The following is an 18,109-nucleotide window of genomic DNA, read 5'->3' on the forward strand; positions in this document are numbered from 1 at the left end:
CAGAAGATCATTTTAGCACAAGTTGAGGATATTAGCCAGACTTTCTACATGCACACTCACATTTCAGTAGATTTTAAGAGATGTCTGACATAGTTGGTCAAGTGCTGCGGTAACAGAGGTTCCTCTTCCTCCTATGATGAGACCATTTACAAACCACATGTTTGACATACGAAAACAGAATATGATAAATGTTTGTAGAAAACCTGACATAAGAGAAGTGAGGATGGAGGGAGCAGACCTACTAAAGACATAACTTTCAAACTACCTTTCTTTCCATCTGTCTGTAAAGCGAGAGAGCTGCCACTATCAATAGTTGTAAAAATCTTCCCACCAGGAACAGGCAGCACGCTAGAGATGGAACTGGTGTGAAGATGAGTATGATGGAGTCCTGCAACGGAGATAACGCTCTGTGTTTAATGAACCATTATGAAGTGCATGCAATAAAAGTTAAATGCTATTTCACAGATCATTGTCTAATCAGATAATAATATATTCCTTCTGTATGATGGTTTGTTTCTATGGGATCATGACTTTGGTGACACTGACTACACATAAAGAGTGGAGAAAACTCACTTGAGCTAATCTCTGACATCGAAGAATATCTGCCAGTTGCACACAAAACCTGCAAAGATATTAACATAATGCATTTGTTTTCAGCTTTTCATACTGTAAGACAGACATATACACATAATAACATCTTAACAAACCTTGCCAGGACATAGTAACAATGCAAAAACAACAACAGTAGTTACTGTGGTATATAAATAAAATGTCCTTCAATAGCTAAAATGAAAAAAGAAAAACCTTTCTCCACCTTGTTTGTTGGGGCTGGTTCATGTCTCCTCAAGCCCTAATCCCAAAATATTATGGCCTGATCCTTGTTCAACACTCCTTTGCATCACTTACAGACAAAGATGGCAGTATAACCCATGTATTGGATCCCCTCAACCTCCCTGATGTGTCCACCTTAGCTTGGCTGTTCTGTAGGCAGGCTTCATATCACCCACAGTGGTTGTCTCCATGGCATGAATACCCTTGGCTAGTTAGACCACTTGGACACAAAACCTGTACTAGAACTAGCATGTCCACCATTATAATTTGTATAATGATCTTGTTTTAAGCATCTGATCAATTTGATACAAGTGAAATTCCAGTGAGTAAGTAAATTTCTTTATCGTTATATTCTTATATTATGGGAATCTTGCTTACCTTTATATTAGTTAGCATTCTATAAAGTCTCATTCGAAAGTGACTGAGAAATTGTTGGTCACAATTTTTTTTGCGTTACTATACTAGGCCAAATTTTAGCAGTTATAATAGACTTCGTGATCACTTACCAGCAAAGGGAGTAGCAGAATCCTAGGGTTGAACCTATAAGTCTGTGGTCTGTTGATAAGCAGGCAAAGAAAGGATAATAATCCATCCCAACCTCCAACGCAGAGAGAAGATAGACTAGAGCTAAGGAGACATTGGTAGAGAGAGGTTGAAAATAATGCACTGTACTATATACATACAAATAATTGAAGATGCTGACTTTTCTAATAGAGCCTTAAAGGGAAACTGTCACCAGCATTTCACCTATTGAACTTTACTTACCCCTCACTGGCCGCTGCTATCAAAAGTTAATTGCCGTTATCCCCTCTCCTAAACTCCTCCTCTGACTGTAAATAACGGTCTGCAAACATTTTGCGCCTTTTATCGTAATAATCCGGTGTCCTGTTGTACGAACATACCAGAATAGGACATCAATGCGCAAGCTCAGGATTTTGTGTAGCGAGGAGCTGTCAATCAAATGTAAGGTGGCGGGGTAATCTCGGAAAGACGTGAGGAATGAAAATAGGACTCTTTTCAAAACGAAGATTTGACTCTTTTCTGCTCATTAGCATACGGTGTGGGAACACTAAAAAACTGAATACTAAAGCTAAAGAGCCGTCTAAGAAGATAATTATAGGTTATATAGAAATGATTTTTCACCCACTACCACCTGGTATAGCCAGTTTAATAGGTGAAATGCTGGTGACAGGTTCCCTTTAAGGATTAATCACCCATACATTTTATTTATGAACTTAGACAATTATTTATGTGGTGAGTTGACAAAGACATTTAAAGGGGGTCAGGGGCGTAGCTAAAGGGCCCCAATGCAAAGGTACTTCCTCGGGTTCTGTCGGAGGTTGATCTCAATGGTGACGGAAACGGAACGGGTAACGGAACCCTGTCACAACGGTGACAAACAAACCTTTAGCAATGTTTCTGTCACCATTGAGATCAATGGTGAGGGAAACGGAAGCGGAGGCTTCAGTTTGCCTTTCCGTTGAGGGGTTACCCGTCGGAAACCTCCGACGGATCCCCTCAATGGAAGGGCAAAGGTGATGTGAACACAGCCTAACACATATGGTAGGCTTAGATACAGGGCCCATGTGGATGTGTGATACTGTTTGTTGGACCCTGTATTTAAGCCTACCACATGGTAGGCTTAAAGGGGTTGTCCAGTCCCTCAGGATAGGCCATCAATAGCTGATGGGTCGGGGTCCGACTCCCGGGATCCCCGCCAATCAGCTGTTTTGAAGGGGGAGCAGCGCTCGTACAAGCGCTGCTTCCCCTTCATTTCCTTTACTTGCTCATACTGTGAATCGCTGACACGTCTGTGTCGGCGATTCACAGTGTGAGAAAGTGACCGCAAAGAAGGGGAAATAGTGCTCGTACGAGCGCTGCACCCCCTTCAAAACAGCTGATTGGCGGGGGTCCTGGGATTCGGACTCCGACCTATCAGCACCAGCAGACAGTGGTATTAAACGTACCCTTCTCTTCTGCCGCAGTGGTCCTGACTCCATCCAGGGTCGGGATGTTATGCGCTGCACACAGCGCTGTGACATCAGGACCTCCGCTGTGCTCCGGAACGAGGAAGGTAAGTACTGTCAGTTTCTATAGTAACGGGTGCCCGTGTAGTTTATTACATAGGCCCCAGTTACTATAGTAACTTTTCATTGATATGGTGCGGGGGGCCGCAGACCCCCCTGGCTTCGGGCCCTTGTCGCAATTGCGACCCCTATAGTTACGCCACTGAAGGGGGTTAGGTATCTTCCAAGTCACTTTTAATCGATTACATAGTTGAGAAGGTTGAAAAAAGTTACAGGTCCATAAAGTCCAACCTATAATCCTACCATGTTAATCCAGAAGTAGGCAAAAACCCCATGAGACAAATTGCAATTGCCTCATTAGGGGAAAAATTCCTCCCTGACTTCAAATATGGAATTCAGAATAAATCCCTAAATGAACATCCCATCTCAAGATTAAAGATTCTAGTTCTCATAACTTGTAGTATTACATTTTTCAAGAAAAGCTTCAAGGCCCTTCTTGAATTTGTTCACAGAATCAACCATCACAACATCCTGTGGCAGTTCCATAGTCTCACTGCTCTCACAGTAAAGAATCCCCACCTGTGATGGTGGTGAAACCTCCTTTCCTCGAGATGCAGAGAATGCCCCCTGTCATGGTTACAGGCTTAAGTGTAAAAAAGGTAGACAGATTTCTGTACTGTCCAGTTATATATTTGTACATTGTAATTAGATCGCCCCTAAGCCATCTTTTTACTAAAAACTACCCCCAAGTTTGATAACCTTTCTTGGTACTGCAATCCACCCATTCCCTTAATTGCCTTAGTCGCCCTCCTTTGCACCCACCTGTCCTTATACATAGGTGCCCAAAATTGTACACAATATTCTATGTGTGGTCTGTCATGTGATTTGTACAGAGGCAAAACGATATTCTTGTCATGTACATCAATGCCTCTTTTGAAGGCATCCCATGATATTATTTACCTTGGCAGCAGCTGCCTGGCACTGGTTGCTAAAGTTACGTTTACTGTCCACCAGTATCAAAGTTTTTTTCAGTGTCAGTTTTACGCAGTGTTTTACTATTTAATACATAACAGTAGAATGTATTTACTCGGTCCAAGTGCATAAACTTACATTAGTCCACATTAAACTTCATTTGCCATTTCTCTGCCCATGCCTTTAGCTATCCATCCGTAACAATATATTATCCTCCTCAACGTAGATTAGTTTACAGAGATTAAATAATGAAATTATACTCTGTAAACCCTCTGCAAAATCATTAATAAACATATATAGATTTTTTTTATTTTTAAAAAGAGTACCCAATACTGACCCCTGCGGAACCCCACTGGTTACTGCGACCCAATCTGAGGATGTACCATTAATAACCACCCCCTGTTTTCTATCACTGAGCCAGTTGTTAACCCAATTACACATATTTTCTTCAAGTCTCAGCATTTTCATGTTACACACAAGGACTTAAAGAAGTACACATACCTTTGGCCCAGGTTGGTGCCGTGAAGTCAAAGTAATTTGAATACTCATCGAAGAACAGGAGAAAAATTGTTGTAGCGGTTGCTCCACACGCAGCCCCGTAAGACCATCTGTTTGAGTAACTGCTTATGAAATTCACCGGCCTAAAACATAAAGCATACTTACAAGACATCCTCCTCTAATAACTCATAACACGCATTGACATTAATGAATAACAACGCACTATGGCCAAAAGAAGGAGTAAAAAAAAAACCTACACAACAATGCCAAATCTCTTGCTAAGTGGTATTTTTTCTATAGTTTTTTCGTGTTTTGCGTGTCGTTGTAGATAGGATAATGTAATTGTAATTAGAACCTAAAAAACATAAAAACAGGTTACAGAAGTATTTTTTTATATTTAGATTTGTCATTTTTATATGTTTGCTCTAGAGAATGTGTTTAATAGAGCAAGGCTTCAAATTAGAATATCATATCTATGGTTTTAATAAAGAATTAGGTTACATGGTATAGAATATAAAAATAATTTTAATTAGAGAAATGAATTGTATATTGTGTACGATAATTGGTTAAGATCATTTCTATTTACTGTATGATGTAATTGTTTAGCATTCCTGTTAATAGAGAAGTTGAATTGCATGTTATTGGGAGAATTAGAGATTATACAGATGACCGCTAATGTCTATGGCCACCTAAAAAAATCCTCCTATCATAAAAAATGAATGCATTTTGTTAGAATATAACTTATGATCGATGTGGGTTTGACCTCTGAAACCCCTGCTGAACACCTGACTTAGAGAAAGAAGCTCCTTTGGCTGCAATGCTGCTGACCACCGTTGTGCTGGGGGCAGTAACACACAATAGGGCTGTCTTGCAGTTCTCTGCCCAGTATGTGCCCAGGAGCTTCTGTGTAGGGAAAGTCTTTGAAGGAGCGACAGCATTTAAGCAACCCTGCAAGCCCCTATATTGTGAGGATTGTTGAGGGTCAGATGGACTTCCACCAATCGGGAAATTATTGCACGTTCCAAGCAACATTCCATCACTTTTTATCTAAAGTGAATGTCCGTTGATCTTTTAAAACCCTTTAACTTTTAGATACAATATTCTTTGCTGTTCAATTTCATAATATACTGTATCTTTATAGGAGTAGGCGCTCAATTTTTCTTATACAGATAAAGTTCCAATTCTGACTTACTGCAGCCACCACTAGGCTTTGTGCTAATTTATTATTAAAGAGACTCTGTCACCAGATTATAAGTGCCCTATCTCCTACATAATCGAATCGGCGCTGTAATGTAGGTAACAGCAGTGGTTTTTATTTTGAAAAACTATCATTTTTGAGCAAGTTATTAGCAATTTTAGATTTATGCTAATTAGTTTCTTAATGACCAACTGCGCGTGTTTTTACTTTTTACCAACTGGGCGTTGTACAGAGGAGTGTATGACGCTGACCGATCAGTGACCAATCAGTGACCAATCAGCATCATACACTTCTTATTCTTCCAGCTCAGCTTCTTGCACTGCACAATCACGCTGTAACAATGGGCTGGAACAATGAGAAGTGTATGATGCTGATTGGTCACTGATTGGGCAGCTTGATACACTCCTCTGAACAACGCCCAGTTGGTAAAAAGTAAAAACACGCCCAGTGTCTATTAAGAAATGAATTAGCATAAATCAAAAATTGCTCATAACGTGCTCAAAAATGATAGTTTTTCAAAATAAAAACCACTGCTGTTATCTACATTACAGCGCCGATCACATTATGTAGGAGATAGGGCACTTCTAATATGGTGACCGAGCCTCTTTAAATACCATGTACTAAGTAGACCTCACTGTATTCAATTCAAGGTGACCCAGGTAGCGTGCTAACTCTTATGTGATATAAACCTGAAATGCAGTATGGGTGCGGAGCATGTGACACACAATGGTCTTTTACATTGACTTACCGCAGGGATCAGTGAATAGTGGACAAAGAGGTCCATTCGAAAATATTTGAAACAAGTGCCCAAGGTTTGCATTTTGGTGTCATTAGAGGTGGTCAAGCTTAAGGAGAAAAAGAATTGTACATATTAAATGTAGTAATTTGTAACGTGTCATATTAATGTCCAATTATTCATCTGCAGCAATATTTTTTATAGCTTCATCAACTAGAAATAAAAAAGATAAAAGCTTAAACATGAGACTTATGAGACTAATCTGATGATACGTCCAGAACTTGCAGTCTAATTAATTCCAATTGGAAGTTTTTGTAACAATTTTAAGGCTGTTCATCGCACATAAAGATTGCAGATAGTGTATATCCTATACAAGTTTTGAAATATTTTTACAGTGACACCTTTACCCAGGGGCGTAGCTAAAGGCTCATGGGCCCTGATGCAAAAGTTCTTCTTGGGCCCCCCCAAAATTCTCTTTATGACCTTTCAGCTGCATCGCTGCAGCACTAGCAGCCAGGGGCAATAGCAATATTACATAAAGTGGCTCAGCAAACTGTATTACATATGATAGGATTAGATAAATGGCTCAGAAGAAAGTATCACGCACAATAGTTTTACATACAGAGCCCAGCAGACCGTATTACACACGATACGCATAGCAACAGGGCCCAGCGGACAGTATTACACATAATTAACTTAGATACAGGGCCCAGCATCACACATGGTTGGCTTAGATACAGTCAGGGCCGTATTTAGAGTTGATGCTGCCCTAGACACTTTGTGCTGATGCCCCCTATAACTCCCGAAGATACGGAAACCGCGTAGCTTGCTCCAGTGCTGCACACAGGAAAGGTAAGTTTAATAATTGTTCTGCGTTCTTATGTCTTAATTTATTTTTAGTGTGTTTTTTTTACAGGTTTGGTTGCTGGACTACTTCTGATTCGAGGACTACTTAGATTCCGACAGTTTTTATTATTCTCAATAAAAGAGTTAATGAGGGTTGTGATTTTTTTTATTTCAATAAAATAATTTTTTCTAAACTTTATTACTACTGTCTTAGTAATGGCCACTGGCTGATTGACAGCGTCCATTAGTAAGGCGAGGATCAGTGTTAGCAGGTGAAAACGTTAACACTAACCCCTCATTATTACCCCGGTACCAGGGGTGCCCGGAAGATACAGTACCATCTGTAGTGATGGTCAGGTACTGTGGCAGCTGCAGGCTGGTGTTATTAGGCTAGGAAAGGCCAAAAACCCGTGGTCCTTCCTACCCTGGTAATGCGAACCTGTGCTATGTTGTATCTGGCTGGTTATGAAAAATAGGGAGGACCCCACATGTTTTTTTTAAAATAAATAATTGGAACAAAAACAATGGGAGAATAACCCGACATCGCATCCAGCCGCGAGATCATGCTCTGCTGCGACTAAAGCTGGACATGAATGAAGAGTCAGCGTCATACACTTTTCTTTACAACGCCTCCTTGGTTAAAGTAAAAAAAAAAACGCCCAGTTGGGCGGTTACAAAAAATTTGCATAAGGGTATGTTCACACGTCTTAACAAAATATGTCTGAAATTACGGAGCTGTTTTCAGGCGAAAACAGCTCCTGTATTTCAGACATATTTTGAAAGTGCACGCGTTTTTTGAGGCGTCCATTACGGACGTAATCGGAGCTGTTTTTCAATGGAGTCAATGAAAAACGGCTCCAATTACGTCCGAAGATGTGACATGCACTTCTTTGAGGCGGGCGTCTTTTTACGCGCCGTCTTTTGACAGCGACGCGTAAAATTACACCTCGTCTGAACAGAATATCGTAAGACCCATTTGCAAGCAATGGGCAGATGTTTGCAGACGTATTGGAGCCGTCTTTTCAGGCGTAATTCGAGGCGTAAAACTCCCGAATTACGTCTGAAAATAGGCCGTGTGAACATACCCTAAGGGGGAATTTACACGAGCATGTGCGTTTTGCACACGCAAAAAACGCGGCGTTTTGCGTGCACCAAAAGCACTTAACAGCTCCGTGTCATCGCATAGGATGTGTGGCTGCGTGATTTTCGCGCAGCCGCCATCATTATGACACTTCGTTTGGATGTTTGTAAACAGAAAAGCATATGGTGCTTTTCTGTTTTCAATCATACTTTTAACTGCTGTTGCGCGAATCACGCGCGTCCCACGGAAGTGCTTCCGTGTTGTGCGCGTGATTTTCACGCACCCATTGACTTCAATGGGTGCGTGATGCGCGAAAAACGCAGAAATATAGGACCTGTCGTGAGTTTTACGCAGCGGAGTCATGCAGCACAAAAATCACTGACAGTCTGCGCTGCCCCATACACTAATATAGGTCCGTGCGAGGCGCGTGAAAATCATGCGCGTTGCACGGACGTATATCACGTTCATGTAAATCCGCCCTAAATGTTAAAATGATCATAACTTTGTCACTAATAAACGTTTTAAAAAAAAAACAAAAACAACAACACAGTAGTTATCTACAACACAGAGCCTATTAGATTAGGTAGGAGATTGGGAAGTATGAAACTGGTGACAGAGCCTTTTTAAAAGGGTTTCCAAATCTTCCACAGAATATGCCATAAATGACTGATAGATGCAGGTCCCGGCTCTGGGTCCTGCCCAAATCTCGAGATCAGAGGTCCCCGAACTCATCTAGTGAGGCAGCGGCTGGCCGTATTCAGGCGGGTAATCAGTTGCAAGGTGGCCTAGAATTATGGAAACAGCCTACTTTGCTGAGCTACGCTGTTTCCGTAACTCACACAAAACCTAATGGAAGCTATGCATAGTGAGCTGCGCGGTTTCCGGAACTTGGGTACTACGGAAACAGTGTAGCTCGTGGTGCTATGGTATTTCCGTAAATCCTATTCAATTCTAGGGTTTATCTTTCCAAATAATCTTGTTCCAGAACTATTTTAGATGTTTTTTGTTTTTTTAAGTCTAATCTTGCCTCTCTGTTCTTAAGATAAACCCTCTGTATTTCAATTCCCGAAAGCATCTCTCGATTGTAGATTTTGACAATGATACATCTACCTCCTCGAGAGCAAAAGTTTTATTGGTTAGATACGATTTTTTTGTATTAAAAAACAAAAAGATTTCATACACACACACACAAGAAATGGTTCGAATTTAGGGTTTACACAGCTTATTTTTTCGGGCCATAAACGGCGCAAAAAACTGCTGAATATACAGAAGCTGAATGCCTCCAAACATCTGCACATTGATTTTAATGGGAAAAACGGTGTTTCGTTTCCGAATGGCCGTTTCTTTACACAGCCGTTTGAAAAAACGGCACATAAAGAAACCCCCCGTAAAAAGAAGTGCATGTCACTTCTTGAGCTGTTTTTGGAGTCGTTTTTCATTATGTCACTAGAAAAACAGCTCTAAAAACAGCAAAAAAGAATAAAAAAACGTTTGATGCTTAAAAAACAGCTGAAAATCAGAGGCTGTTTTTCCTTAAAAAACAGCTCCGTATTTTACAGCCGTTTTTTGTTTAGTATTTGAACATACCCTAACAGCCTACATTATATTTGTGCAAGCGTTACACAGACAGAACATAAGAAAAGACAATCATGGACTGTGAAGTTAACCCATTCACGCTCAGTGACGTATTATTCCATCATGGTAACCATAGCGGTCGCGCTCCATGACGGAATAGTACGTCACGGGAGGAACGACCATTTTGGCCATCCTCCCGACACATACAGGTGTTGTGACAGCTGCTGTCTCGTACAGCAGTTGCCACAGCTCCTACAGCGGGAACCGATCGCGGTTTCCCCGCTGATTAACCCTTTAGAAGCCGCGTTCAATAGCAATCGCGGCTTCTTAGGGGTTAAACTACCATCGTCGGCCCGCTACACGATAGCGCCCGGCAATGGTGGCTATGGCAACCGGACGCCTAATAATGGCATCCGACTATGCCATAGACGGAAGCCTAGTGGGTCCTGACAACGTCAGGACCCACTATGCTTGCGGTCAGCGAGTAGATGACTGCTCTAATACACTGCACTACGCATGTAGTGCAGTGTATTAGAATAGCGATCAGGGCCCCCTGCCCTCAAGTCCCCTAGTGGGACCAAGTAAAAAAGTGTTAAAGTAAAAAAAAGTTGTGTAAAAATAAGAAAATAAAAGTTTTAAAAGTAATAAAAAGTAAAAATCCCCCTTTGGCCTTATCAGTCCTTTATTATTAATAAAAAAACAGATAAACAAATAAACTATACATAAGTGGTATTGCCGCGTCCGTAACAACCTGAACTATAAAATTATTTCGTTATCTATCCCGCATGTGAACGCCATAAAATAAAATAATAATAAACCGTACCAGACTCACAATTTTTTGGTCACTTCACCTCCCAAAAAATGCAATATAAAGAGATCAAAAAGTCGCATGTACCTAAAAATGGTTCTGATCTAAACTACAGTTCGTTACGCAAAAAACAAGTCCTCGCACGGCTTTCTTGATGGAAAAATAAAAAAGTTATAGCTATAGCTTATAATAAGGCAACACAAAAAGTAAATGATTTTTTATAAAAAAGGATTTTATTGTGCAAATGCCATAAGACATAAACAAACCTATAAACATCTGGTATCGCCGTAATCGTATCGCCCCGCAGAATAAAGTGAATATGTCATTTATAGCGCACGGTGAATGCTGTAAAAAAAAAAAAAAAAAAAAAAAAGGGGTTTCCCCTGTTCTGGTACCTCAGAAGCTCTGAAAATGCAACATGGTGTCCAGAAACCAATCCATCAAAATCTACATGGAGCCCTGCTGATTGTCCATCCTGCAGTGTATGACCACATATGGGGTATCGCCGTAATCAGGAGAAATTGCTATACAAATGTTGGGGTGCTTTTTCTCCTTGTCAAAATTAAAGATTCGTAACTTTTATTGGAAAAATTTGATTTTCAATTGCACAGCCTAATTTCACAAATTGCAGCAAAAAAAACTGTGGGATCTAAATGCCCACTATACCCCTCGATAAGTTCCCTGAGGGGTGTAGTTTGCCAAATAGGGTCACTTTTGGGGGTTTTCATCTGTTTTGGCACCACAAGAACACTTCAAACCGGACATGGTGCGTAATAAAAAGGAGGCCTCAAAATCCACTTGGTGCTCCTTTGCTTCGGAGGCATGTGCTTCAGTGCATTACTGCACTAGTGCCACATGTGGGATATTTCTAAAAACTGAAGAATCTCGGCAATAAGAATTGACTTGCGTTTCTCTTGTAAAACCTTCTGTTTTACAGAAAAAAATGGAATAAAAAAAGGATTTTCTGACCAAAAAATTTAATTTGTAAATTTCACCTCTACTTTGATTTAAAATCCTGTGAAACACCTAAAGGGTTCATAAACTTTCTAAATGCTGTTTCGAATACTTTGAGGGGTCTAGTTTATAAAATGTGGTGTTTTATGGGTGTTTCTAATTTATAAGCCCCTGAAAGCCACTTCAGAACTGAACTGTTATTCAAAATATGAGAAATTGCTGCTTATGTTCTAAACTGTGTAACGTCCTACAAAAAAAAACAAACAATGTTCAAAAAATGATGCCAACATAAAGTAGACATATTGGAAATATGAACTAGTCACTATTTTGTGTAGTATTACGATCAGTCTTACAAGCAGATGCATTTAAATTCAGAAAAATGCAATTTATTTAAAATTTTCTCTAAATTTTACTATTTTTCACAAATAAACACTGAATATATCGACCAAATTTGACCACTAACATAAAGCCCAATGTGTCACGAGTAGAGATGAGCGAACTTATGAAAAGTTTAGTTCGGCTGGTTCGCCGAATTTCATGAAAAAGTTAGATTCGGACCGAACTAGTTCTGACCGAACCTTTAATTCAAGAAAGCCCCTAAAAATCGTGTATAACACTGTTTAAAAGCCCTAGAAGCCCTGTATAACACTCTTAGGTCACCCATGAGTTTATCCAAGTACTTTTGAGCTGTCTTTAAGGCAAAGTTAGTGTCAAAGTTACGCCAACATGTATGGCTATAGGAAAACGGATGGGACACGGTGATAACTAACAGAAACCACTGCACTTGTGCATGTTGTATGCTTAATGTATTGTTAAAAAAGGTACAAAAATTAACAATTTTTGGCGGCAGATGCCTGCCAGGGTTCATACATATAAGGTGGTAAAAGAAGAAGCAATGGCTTTTGACAAGCCCTCAAAAAATGTACCATTTATGGTGGCAGATGCCTGCCGGGGTTCATCCATACATGGATGTAAAAGCAACAAGCAATGGCTTTTCACAAGCCCTCCAAAAATTTACCCTTTTTATTGGCAGATGCCTGCCTGGGTTCATCCATACATGGATGTAAAAGCAACAAGCAATGGCTTTTCACAAGCCCTCCAAAAATTTACCCTTTTTATTGGCAGATGCCTGCCGGGGTTACATAGTTACATAGTTACATAGTTAGTACGGCTGAAAAAAGACACATGTCCATCAAGTTCAACCAAGGGAAGGGAAAAGGGAAGGAAAAATTTCTACACATAGGAGCTAATATTTTTTTGTTCTAGGAAATTATCTAACCCTTTTTTAAAGCCATCTACTGTCCCTGCTGTGACCAGCTCCTGCGGTAGGCTATTCCATAAATTCACAGTTCTCACTGTAAAGAAGCCTTGTCGCCTCTGCAGCTTGAACCTTTTTTTCTCCAGACGGAGGGAGTGCCCCCTTGTTTTTTGAGGGGGTTTTACAAGGAACAGGATTTCACCATATTTTTTGTATGTGCCATTAATATATTTATATAAGTTAATCATGTCCCCCCTTAGTCTTCTTTTTTCAAGGCTAAATAGGTTTAATTCTTTCAATCTTTCCTCATAACTTAAATTCTCCATGCCCCTTATTAGATTCGTTGCTCTTCTTTGTATTTTTTCCAACTCCAGGGCATCCTTTCTATGAACTGGAGCCCAGAACTGAACTGCATATTCTAGATGAGGCCTCACTAATGCTTTGTAAAGTGGCAATATTACATCTCTGTCCCGCGAGTCCATGCCTCTTTTAATACACGACAATATCTTGCTGGCCTTTGAAGCAGCTGATTGACACTGCATGCTGTTATTGAGTTTATGATTTACAAGTACACCCAGATCCTTCTCAACAAGTGAATCCGCCAGTGTAGCGCCCCCTAGGACATATGATGCATGCAGGTTGTTGGTACCAAGATGCATAACTTTACATTTATCTACATTAAACTTCATTTGCCAAGTGGACGCCCAAACACTTAGTTTGTTTAAATCTGCCTGTAATTCATGAACATCTTCCATAGTCTGAACTATATTACATAGCTTGGTGTCATCTGCAAAAATAGAAATAGTGCTATTAATCCCTTCCTCTATATCATTAATAAATAAGTTGAATAATAGTGGTCCCAGCACTGAACCCTGGGGTACACCACTTATAACCGGGGACCATTCAGAGAAGGAATCATTGACCACAACCCTCTGGATACGGTCCTTGAGCCAATTCTCAATCCAATTACAAACTATATTTTCTAAACCTATAGTCCTTAATTTACCCATTAGGCGTCTATGGGGGACAGTGTCAAATGCCTTTGCAAAGTCCAAAAACACTAAATCCACAGCGGCCCCTCTGTCTAGACTTCTGCTCACCTCTTCATAAAAACAGATTAGGTTAGTTTGACAACTTCTGTCCTTAGTAAAACCGTGCTGGCTGTCACTTATAATGCTATTTATTGTCACATAATCCTGTATATAGTCCCTCAATAGCCCCTCAAACATTTTCCCCACAATTGATGTTAAGCTTACTGGTCTATAATTACCCGGGGAAGACCTAGAGCCCTTTTTGAAAATAGGCACCACATTTGCCCTGCGCCAGTCCCTAGGCACTATACCAGTCACTAGAGATTCTCTGAATATTATGAAAAGGGGGACAGAAATAACTGAACTAAGCTCTTTAAGAATTCTAGGGTGTAACCCATCTGGTCCCGGAGCCTTGTGCACATTTATTTTATTTAATTTAGCTTGGACCATATCTACATTCATCCAATTCAGTATATCAACTGATATATTAACAGCACTGGCACCGACTACATCAGCTGCTCTTGGATGGATGTAAAAGCAACAAGCAATGGCTTTTCACAAGCCCTGCAGGCCTGCTTGTAGCAGACGGCAGTGGAGGTGTATTGGCGGTAGTAGAGGTAGCCAACGGACAGCACGGGTGGTGGTAGTAGTAGTAGTAGTAGCAGCAGCAGCACATTAAAACTGACTGGACAGTCACAGACAAAGCCCTGTGGTGGGGCAGGCCTGCTTGTAGCAGACGGCAGTGGAGGTGTATTGGTGGTAGTAGAGGTAGCCAACGGACAGCAAGGGTGGTGGTAGTACTAGTAGCAGCACATTAAAAGAGACTGGACAGTCACAGGACAAAGCCCTGTGGTGGGGCAGGCCTGCTTGTAGCAGACGGCAGTGGAGGTGTATTGGCGGTAGTAGAGGTAGCCAACGGACAGCACGGGTGGTGGTAGTAGTAGTAGTAGCAGCAGCAGCACATTAAAACAGACTGGACAGTCACAGACAAAGCCCTGTGGTGGGGCAGGCCTCAGGCCTGCTTGTAACAGACGGCAGTGGAGGTGTATTGGTGGTAGTAGAGGTAGCCAAAGGACAGCAAGGGTGGTGGTAGTAGTAGTAGTAGCAGCACATTAAAAGACACTGGACAGTCACAGGACAAAGCCCTGTGGTGGGGCTGGCCTCAGGCCTGCTTGTAGCAGACGGCACTGGGGGTGGATAGGTGGTAGAAGTAGTAGCAGCACCAACAGCGGCACATTAAAAAAAAGAGTGGACAGGACAGAATCCCATAGTAGCAGGCGGCAGTAGCAGGCGGCAGCGGCGGCAGCAGCAGAATTGTCAGATCTAATCAGTGGCATCAGGCACAGGGGTTTTAAAATCCTCACCGATCCACGCTTGATTCATTTTCAGAAACGTGAGATTTTCCAAGCTGTTGGCGGACAATCTTGTTCGCTTAGAGGTGACGAAGCCCCCTGCCGCACTGAATACCCTCTCTGATGCTACACTGGAGGGTGGACAAGACAGTACACCCATGGCAAACTGGGCCAGTTCTTGCCAATGATCCAATCTGCTGACCCAGAAGTCCATGGGGTCTGGGATCAGGATTTCTGACGGAGAAAGAGCACAGTCCAGGTACGAGTGAACCTGGTTGTTTAGGTGCTGGTGATGGTGAACATCCCTTTGGTGACTACGATGTGTGTCAGGTCGGGGTATTGGATGTAAAAATGTTGTCATCATATTTTCCAAACTGAATTGGCTGCTGCTGCTGCCGCCGCCTATTGCAGAGGTAGCTCTGTCAGAGGCGGTGGAACGATGAGACAGTTGGGAGCGGAGAGTGGCCCCCCAATCAGACATGCTTGCAGCAGGTGTTTGCCGTTTGAAAGCCGTGACAAGCTCGCTGCATAGCTTCTCTCGATAATAAGCCAATTTTGCCTCCCTCTCGGAAGACGCAAAAAACTCCCCCATTCTGGCTTTATACCGAGGGTCTAAAAGTGTGGCTATCCAGTACTCATCTCTTTGCTTCATACTAACAATGCGACAGTCAGCGCGCAAGTAACGAAGCATACAGCTCGCCATCCTGGCCAGCGTTTCAGAGGGCCCGGTTGGTTCCATCTCCGCCCCATACTGCCATGGTTGTCCATCATCAAGGTCGTCATCAGACTCGTCATCACCATCACTGTCATGTTGTGCGGCTGCCTCGTCCTCTATCCCTTCCTGTGATTCCATCTCCAAATCCAGCTCCTCTTCAGGTCCTGTTTCCTCATCCTCATCCTCCTCCTCCGCCTCCTCAACATCCATAGCCAGATGTGATCCTTCCTCCATCCTTTGCTGAATCATCGCTGTGAGCGTTTGCTCCATAATGAATATCAGCGGCATAACATCGTTCATTCCGCTAGCGTCACGGCTCACAAATCGTGTGACCTCTTCAAAGGGCCTCAAAACGCGACATGCGTCTCTAACCAGCTGCCAGTGCCTGAGCTCGAAATTACACTGGCTCCAAACGCTGCCCGTCTGCTGCATCAGGAAATCATTCACGGCTTTCCGCTGTTCGTACAGACGGTCCAACATGTGCAGGGTGGAATTCCAGCGTGTTGGAACGTCGCAAATCAGGCTGTGTTCTGGAGATTGTTTTGACGCTGCAAGTCCAGGACGGCGTGCTTAAATGCATACGAACGTCTAAAGCGAACGCAAACCCTCCTGGACATGGCCAGCACACCCTTCAAACCAACATATGACTTTAAGAACCGTGTTATGACCAGATTGATCACATGTGCCATGCAAGGAGCGTGACAGGTGACCTAGACGCAGTGCAGCCACAACGTTCTTCCCGTTATCAGAGACAACATTGCCCAGTGTGAGTTTCAGAGACAGCCAGTGTGCGATTTCCTCCTTGATGCACAGCAGCAGCTCCTGCCCTGTGTGGCTTTTCTCGCCCAGGCTCAGCAGGTGTAAGACAGCGTTGTTGCGCTTCACCTTGCACCTATGAAAAGAGGAGGGAGGAGTGGAAGATACGCTGTGTCCTGTCGGGGACGGGAAGACCTCCATTGAGGAGGGCAAGGAGGAGGAAGAGGAGTAGGAGGAGGAGGATGGTAGGCGCCTGGTGTCCAGAGTTGAATCAGAAAGATACAAGCGTGGAGGTGGTAATGCCTGGCATTGCTGCGGTGGTGCATCGGACTGCAAAATATTGACCCAGTGGGCCGTGAAAGACATGTACTTTGCTGCTCCACGTGTCGACGGTGGCATGTACCCTGCTGCACACGGATAATTGCAAGGACTGGCACACCTTTTCCTCCACATGCTTGTGCAAGGCAGGGATAGCTGTCTTGGAGAAGTAATGGCGGCTAGGTATTCGCCACCTAGGCTGAGCGCACGCCATCAATTGCTTGAAGCCGGCAGAGTCGACCAGGTGGTACGGCAGCGACTGCACCACCAACAACTTAGCCAGGTGTGAATTAAGCCGCACGACAAGTGGATGACTGGGTATATATTGTTGCTTATTGGACAACGATTCTGTAATGGATAACTGACGAGACGTAGAAGGAGCACTAGATGACAGTGATGATGATGACAACGAGATGGTGGATAATGCCTGGCTACTACTTAGATGACAGGGACTCAGAGCAGCAGCAGCGGCAGAGGGGTCTTCATTAGATGTACATGATGGTGGGGCATGTCGATTGTCCCACATGGCCGTGTGATGCCGCTCCATGTGTTTACGTAGAGCGGTAGTTCCTACATTGCTGCCCTGCCCACGCCTTACTTTCTGCTTGCAGATACGGCACTGTGCCATGTTTTCGTCCTCCGGGAAGGTACAGAAAAATTGCCACACGGCAAGGTACCGTAAAGAGGTAGTACCACGCCCACCACCACCACCCGAGCTTGCCCCTTGTCTGGCAGGCTTTTTTTGGGAGCCTACACCAGTAGCAGTAGTGTCGCCGTCACCGGCTCCTGAGCTGACCCTACCGCTGCAACGTTTTGCAGATTTACTTCTGCCCCGGTCAGGTCCGTATTTCACACCGAATAACCACCTCTGTAAATTGAAAGCTGAAGGCATGCCTGGAGAGAAGTACACCACACAAATGTCTGAGGTACAGCTTCAATGTCAGCCAGGAGGAACTGAACTTTATTCAGAACAAAGAAACACACACAGAGAAGACACATGCCCCTCCCTATAGATGTGGGACTTGCTTGAATCCCATTGGCTCTCCTGCTGTAAGTCTTCCTATACATTCTTCTGCACACTCCTCTTTGCATTCCAGGGGGCAGTGTCTTCCATATGTGTGTCCGACATGAACAAAGAACTTGTTATATATAT

At 42.7% G+C, this 18,109-nt stretch overlaps 1 protein-coding gene across 1 annotated transcript in view; it reads right to left on the reverse strand.

Annotated features, from left to right (window-relative positions):
- LOC142748027 (stimulated by retinoic acid gene 6 protein-like) overlaps positions 1 to 18,109 on the reverse strand; it is a 60,510-nt gene that overhangs the window by 20,781 nt on the left and 21,620 nt on the right. Inside the window, exons 2-8 of the mRNA XM_075855142.1 lie at positions 6,275 to 6,371; positions 4,586 to 4,683; positions 4,332 to 4,471; positions 1,338 to 1,458; positions 574 to 622; positions 266 to 388; positions 61 to 131 (exon numbers count right to left, since the gene is read on the reverse strand). Coding sequence (XP_075711257.1) covers positions 61 to 131; positions 266 to 388; positions 574 to 622; positions 1,338 to 1,458; positions 4,332 to 4,471; positions 4,586 to 4,683; positions 6,275 to 6,346 — 674 coding nt within the window. The 5' untranslated portion in view covers positions 6,347 to 6,371. The remainder of the gene's footprint in view (positions 1 to 60; positions 132 to 265; positions 389 to 573; positions 623 to 1,337; positions 1,459 to 4,331; positions 4,472 to 4,585; positions 4,684 to 6,274; positions 6,372 to 18,109) is intronic.

The sequence above is a fragment of the Rhinoderma darwinii genome, chromosome 3 (assembly GCF_050947455.1).
Source record: "Rhinoderma darwinii isolate aRhiDar2 chromosome 3, aRhiDar2.hap1, whole genome shotgun sequence".
Taxonomy (NCBI): domain Eukaryota; kingdom Metazoa; phylum Chordata; class Amphibia; order Anura; family Rhinodermatidae; genus Rhinoderma; species Rhinoderma darwinii.